Below are 7,265 nucleotides of genomic sequence, written 5' to 3' on the forward strand. Positions count from 1 at the left end.
TCGCGAAATCCAAGCACTCCTCGCGCCCAATTAGAATTACTCAACCCTTTCTCGTCATGACGGAATCTTACCCGGACGCCGGTAAAAACTGAGGAAAATCAAGAAGACGGTGTTGAGAAAGCAGGAGCGCATTTAGCGGAGAGTCCTTCGGAGAACGAAGCACCCCTAAATAACCTCAACGAACACGAAGGTGCGGCTGCAGCTGGGACCGAAAACCCCATTACTACTGCCCAAGAAGGTACAACTCAGCAAGAAAATTTAATCGATCCACCCCAACCCAGACCCGATACTCCTGGTGCTAACGACCCAAATCAGGACGACACGGAAAATCCACCGCAACACCACCCGTTTAGGAACGAACCTGTAATCATGGCGCAAGCAATCGCTTTAAAAGACGCCCTAAGTAAATAAAGGTAATCCCAGAGTTTAGTGGTAGCAATATACCCTTAAGTATGTTTTTGGAAAGCTGTGACGAAGCTAAGAACATGATAAGCGCAGCTGACGAGGCCAATCTTACTAAACTAATTAGGTGTAAACTAATAGGAGAAGCCCGAATGGCCATACGTAGAGTAACGTGTGAAAGCATTGAAGAACTAAAAAATCACATCAAGACTATCTACGCCCCCACCAAAACGATACATCAACTCCTCGGTGAAATGGGTAATAAATTTCAAAAACCAGAAGAAACAGTGCTTAACTACGCCAATAGAATATGCAATTTACAGCAACAAATACTAGAGGTAAAGAGGTTAAAAGACGAGGGAGTAGTCCCAGCCACGTACATCACGTCCTTACAGTCGGGGGCAATAGAGTGTTTCAGGAACGGACTCAACCCAGAAATTGAGGTCAAATTAAGCACTATAGACTCAGAAAGTTTGAACGATATAATTAAAAGAGCCATTGAGGTATAAAAAGCGCTACAAACAAGGCAAGCACTTAGGGGCCAAGTTAAGGTAAAGCTACAACCAGAGAAACGGCGCTATGCCTTACACTGCCGATATTGCCTATCTAATAATCATACGGATGCTGACTGTGATTCTCAAACCACTTGCCAGTTGTGTAAGCAGAAAGGCCACGCCGCAGATTAATGCAAACCACCCGCCACAACAGTCCATAGTAATACCACCCCCTCTGAGCAACGGCCAAAAGAAACCCCTATTCGTTGTCAAGTATGCGGGAAACGGGGCCACATAGCCACCAAGTGTTACAAATACTTAGGGCAGATCAATATGGGAGGACCTGGTACACCACCGGTAACGTGCCAGTTATGTAACACCATGGGTCACGTCGCATTGAGCTGCACAAAAATGAACGAAAGTCCAATACTTTGCTCTATTTGTAAAAGACAAGACCATTCGACGAATAACTGCCCTACGAATAAAGTAGTCTGTCAAATATGCAACTTAGCCGGAAATTTTGCTCTCAACTGCAGACGGCGCCAGCCGCCACCTAGCGCTCATTCACGTTGCACGCAATGCCGCAACAAAGGACACGTCGTTGCAGATTGTAAAACGTACGCCTACTGTTTTTACCATGGACATACGATACTAGAATGTAGGAAGCGCGAATATAATGAACGCATGAAACAGGGAAACCCCACCAAAGCCCAAGTAATGAGTGCAGCTCTGAGCGCCCCCGAAGCAGTAACGCACTCGGTGGATGCGAACCAAATTCTGCAAGAATTAATGCTCTCAAGCTAAACCCTAAACCAAAGTATGTGCCCAGCAGGCACCCAGCCTATAAGTCTAATGATCGATTCGGGCTCCCACGAAAATTTGATAAAACGTAAAAGCGTCCCCGCTAATGTCTGCATTAACACAAATAAAATAATGAAATTTCACGGCATGGGTGGTGACACAACCTTGTCAACTGGAACTATAACACTAAAGGTGCTCGATCTCGTGGTTTTCTTCCGTGTCGTAGAAGAGCCGTTTAATATACCTTACGATGGCATACTAGGAATACGCTTCCTTTCAGACACAAAGTGCGAAATGAGCTTCGAGCACCAATTATTAAAATTCCCTAGTCGTGTCACAAAATTTAAACAAAATCTAGATATAGGCCCACGTGAAACTTACTGCTCCAACATTAATGAGTCATTCGAGAGTTTTTTATATTTAAATATACACAAACCAACCAGACAGCTTTTGATAGATACCGGTTCAGAAGTCAGTATAATTAAAGACAGCCAAGCCTTGAAGCATATCAAATTAATGTGAACGATAAGAGAAAGATAAGTGGGTTTGAAACTAAAGTAATGGAAACACTCGGAAGTACTGTCATCGGCCTTAGAGCCTTAGAAACTACATTCCAAGTTATACCAAATGACTGGAAACTACCCTTCGAAGGAGTTCTAGGAGCTGAGTTCTTTATCCGCAATAAGGTTAAGATTAATTTTACTAACAAGCTATTGACCTTACAGGGCAAAAGAGTCTCCCTTAGTATAAGATACGAAAAATTGCAATTACCTACTGACAGAAAAGCAATCGTAAATGATGCTGCTCCTAACGACGAAGAAAATGACGACTTTCTCGATTGCGAAACCTTAGACGATAAATTTTGCAGCTTCGGGGAAAAAGAAACATTCCTCAAGTCAACTAATGAACTGTTTGACGAATTAGATATCCCAAATATGGGTGACAGCGAAACAAATATATACCTTTTTCAAGAAAACACCATTAACGCCAGTGATAACCAAAATACCAACAGTAACACTAATAATTATCATCCCCAGGGTAAACAACGAGAGATGCTAATAGATTTAAAATTGCTCGATGCCGATGAGATGGTCCAAGCTAGAAGATTAATAGAGCGGCAATACAGAAATTTTCACCTTGAAGGAGATGCACTAACAGCTACCAACATTGCAACACACCGCATACCTACGGTTGACGATATACCAGTAGTTACTAAGCAATACAGGCTACCTCACGCGTTAAAAACAGAAGGAGAGCGTCAAGTACAAGAATTACTTGAAAACGGCATAGTGAGACGATCTCGATCGGGTTATATTACAGCCCTATGGATCGTACCCAAAAAGAGCGCCGATGGCACCCCTAAATGGAGAGTAGTTCTTGATTTTAGGCCACTTAATAAAAAAACTATACCTATGAACTCTCCCCTCCCCAATATAACAGATAAATTCGACCAAGTTGGCGACTCCAAATATTATACGGTAATCGATTGTAAGTCGGGCTTTCACCAAATCCTGCTGCACCCCGAAGATGCCCACACAAGACCGCGTTCTCGACTCCCAACGAGCATTACAAGTTCGTCCGAATGCCTTTCAGCTTACAAAATGCAGCAGTAGAATACCAAGCCGCTATGACAAGAACCCTCGACGGATTAATCGGCAAGGGTGTATTTGTATATATGGATGACATAGTCATTTACGCAAAAACTCTCGAAGACCATGAGCGGCTCTTCGACTTAGTAATGGAAAGGTAATGTGAAGCCAACTGGAAATTAGAACCCAGCAAATGCAAATTAATGCAAAAGGAAGTAGTATACTTAGGCCATATATTAAGTGAAAAAGGATGAAACCCGGACCCCATGAAATTAGAAGCAGTAAAATTATACCCTTCACCCAAAAATCTCAAAAATGTAAGACAATTTTTAGGATTTGCAGGATACTACAGACGCTTTATTTAAGATTTCGCAAGGAAAGTCAAGCCACTGAGCAAGCTTCTTTAAGGCAACGAAAGCTTTCACTGGAATAGTGAAGAAGAAAACGCTTTCCAAGCACTCAAAGAAGCTTTATGCACAGCTCCTCTTTTGCAATTTCCTGATTTAGATCAGCCGTTTATAATAACATGCGACGCTTGCGGTTACGCTATAGGGGGTATCCTTTCTCAAGGAAAACTTGGCAGTGACCGACCAATCGCCTACACCTCACGTGTTTTACGAGACCCGGAGCTCCAGTACGACACCTATGAGAAAGAAGCTCTGGCAGTATTACATTCAGTACAAACCTTTCGCCCCTATGTGTATTGCCGCAAATTCACGATAATAACAGACCATTAACCCTTAGTGTGGTTCCAAACAGCAGATCTCAATACACGAGTGCAGAAATGGAGGTTTAAACTTTCAAAATATGACTACGAAATAATCCACCGCCCTGGTCGGCTTAATGCACCTTCTGACGCATTATCAAGGAACCCAGCACCACCCACCCAAGTTAATGTTGTGATTAGACGGCAAGCGGCTCAACAAAACTCTAAGTCAGCCATACCACCCGATAAGGATGAAATCTGCAGCCAAACCATTAGAAAAACCACAAACGCCGAAAAACCCAATATTGAAAAAGTAAAAGCCTTAGATCAACAAACATTAGAGCAAGGAAAGGTGAAGAAAAAACGAGGTCGTCCCAAAAAGGTCCCAACCCTCCCGAAACCTGACTTGAGCCATCCTTCATCCAGTGACGACGTCCAGTCAGAAGATGAAGTAAATGATCACTCATGCCTTAGGGACGAAACATTTTCGAAGAACGGGAGCCCCGATTTGGATCAGGAACCAAACGTTAGCCCTCAACAAGGCCGTTTCGTAGAAACTGAAGAACTTTTAGAGCATAGACATGATAATGTAGTGTACTTCTCGGACACATTCGGCCAACCTCTCGACAAAGGCACTCACAGGCTCGTGAAGGCCAACCAAATAGCCGCACTCCGTCCCACAGAGTTAGGAAGTATCACCATGAAAAATTGACTAACAAGAGATATCAGATCGCGCTCTGCCTCATGGAAGAGAAAGAAGAATCTCAGTTGATAATTAAAAATAGACTACAAACACTGTATGAAAAACTTAAGACCAAATTGGCTGAAAAGCATATAGGCACAGTCAGTATAGCCAAAAGCCAGACCTTATGCAACTTGGACTGGTCAGTAGTGGTCAACTTATTAAATGATAAGTTCTCGGATAGTGACGTCAAATTTATAATTTGTAAAAATACTTTAGCATATGCAGATAACAACGATAGGGATTAAATATTTTATGAAGCACACAAATCCCCTATCAGAGGTCACCGAGGTGTGTCCAAGACCTTCGGACGTATACGGCAGGAGTATTACTGGGAAGAATTAAAGGACGACATCCAAAGACGCATCCAGCAATGTTTAGAGTGTCAACTAAAAAAATTAGTACGAGTAAAAACTGAACAACCTATGCTCATAACCGACACACCTGGTAATGTGTTTGATAAAGTAGCCCTAGACATTGTCGGCCGACTACCCAAAACCAAAGACGGAAATGAGTATATACTAACGATGCAAGATCAACTCTCGAAGTTTTGCCTAGCAGTGCCATTGAAAAATGCCACTTCGGCTACAATTGCCGATGCATTTGTGGAACACTTCATCTGCACTTTTGGAGCGCCTAAGGTTACTCTCATAGATCAGGGAAGAAATTTCTTGAGTAATCTAATGCAAAAGGTTGCCAAATGCTTCAAAATTAAAAAGGTCAAAACCACGGCTTTCCACCCGCAATCCAATGGATCGCTAGAAAGGTCACATCACGCGCTCGGCGAATTTCTCAAGCAATATGCCGACAGCGATGATGATTGGGACCAATGGGTAGAGTTGGCCGTCCTTAAGTATAATACTTGTATACAAGAAAGCACCAAGCACACTCCTTACGAAGTTGTATTTGGAAGATTAGCTAGACTACCATCGTCCACGCCGCTGAGGGAAGAAGACTGCCTACCTACATATAATGATTATATTGTAAACTTTGTAACTAAGCTAACCAATATAAAGAAAGTAGTATATGCAAATTTAGTAAACTCCAAACTGAAATCTAAAGAGTTTTACGATAGGGATATAAATGAAAAAACGTTGAAGGTGAACGATTACGTCTTTTTGTTAAAGGGGGTGAAAAAGGGTAAGGTTTTAGAAATATTAAGTAAACAAAATGTAAAAATCCTTATAGGTAATGAACATAGAATAGTGCATGCTAATAGATTACGACAGTCAAAAATAGATCTTAAGAATAGTAAATGCCACGAATCTGATAGCGACAGCTCCGAATAAGTGGGTTAGTGAATATGGCAGGGTCTACCTTTTAATTTCCAGCCTATCTTACTCCCGTCTCTCTCTCTCTCTTTTTCAGCCTTACAAATCTCAATAATACATAACCGTGGTCTTCGTTGATTATAGCCCAAGAAGAAAGGCATGATGAAGCTACTATGCGTATTTATATCCCTCATGGCTCCGGTAGCCCTAGAATTGGTAGGATATGACTGTGGCATAACATGAATGTAACTACTCTACAACTGCTAGAGGTAGACCCTTTCGATATCCCGACTGATACCGTCAAGTCAACGAAGCGCTACATACAACTACTACAAATGAACCATTATGTACAAACACACATCGTACAGTGCAAGGTAGTAATTCAACGCCACATTCGCCATTGCAGCATGCACTCTCACAGTTCTACGGTACACAATGGAGACACAAACTTCATTGAAGAAATGGATCGAGAGAAGTGCATGAGAATATACAACTCAGGATTGTACAGGAAGGATCTGTTAGTTGTGCAAGGAGTCGGGGTTAACAAAACCACCAGCACCGCAGCTACCTTCACCGGTTTGCTCACGTCTGATGGGGGTTGCAAGGGAGCCTACTACGCGGATCGATATGGCTCTTGGAGCGATGTGACAGCACAAAGTATACTCCAAGTAAAAGTTCAAGAGTATTATGCTAGAGTCCACCTTCTGGAAGACAAAATTGTACTTAATTCTGGCATACGCTGCTCATTCTGTATGGGTCAATGTACAGACCAAGATGGAAGCAGCACTTACTGGAACGTACTCCCTCAAACAAACGGTAACTTCGAGATGTACGAAGTTCTTTACAAGGTTTAGCTGATCGTACCGAAGACCCCGCCGACCCGCAAGGAGAAATTATTTACTCTTTCGAATCAGAAGATTAAACGTTCGCCTTGGCAAAGAAGAAATTGGACAAAATATGTGTGATTTGGACAGAGGACCCGAAGTTCCTCGTCTTTGAAACACAAAAAGGACAAACCTTTTTGACAAAGGGGCCCGGGAATCCCGAAAATTTTGACCTTTTCGCGTATTTAAACTCAAAATTTGTTAATGCCGAAAGATATGTTAGAGCGCAAGTAAAATCATTGTATCGTGACATAGGAGAACAGCGCTGTAGAGTGGAGCGCATGACACTAGAAAACGCACTCGCCATAGCCGACAGATCCCCTGACCAGTTCGCCTACACCATCATGTAAGGACCGGGCTACATGGCTACTGTCAC

At 42.5% G+C, this 7,265-nt stretch overlaps 1 protein-coding gene across 1 annotated transcript; it reads left to right on the forward strand.

Annotated features, from left to right (window-relative positions):
- Positions 1-2,257: 2,257 nt before the first annotated feature.
- LOC149373311 (uncharacterized) lies at positions 2,258-6,023 on the forward strand. Its single transcript, XM_089597448.1, has 7 exons — positions 2,258-3,067; positions 3,138-3,175; positions 3,225-3,443; positions 4,155-4,634; positions 4,676-4,917; positions 5,017-5,874; positions 5,923-6,023. Exons 1-7 carry the CDS (start codon positions 2,258-2,260, stop codon positions 6,021-6,023), a joined length of 2,748 nt encoding a protein of 915 aa, XP_089453574.1.
- The last annotated feature ends 1,242 nt before the right edge of the window (positions 6,024-7,265 follow it).

The sequence above is a fragment of the Copidosoma floridanum genome, unplaced genomic scaffold (assembly GCF_036245765.1).
Source record: "Copidosoma floridanum isolate Cflo_tuat_1 unplaced genomic scaffold, Cflo_Japanese_pri ptg000032l, whole genome shotgun sequence".
Taxonomy (NCBI): Eukaryota; Metazoa; Arthropoda; class Insecta; order Hymenoptera; family Encyrtidae; genus Copidosoma; species Copidosoma floridanum.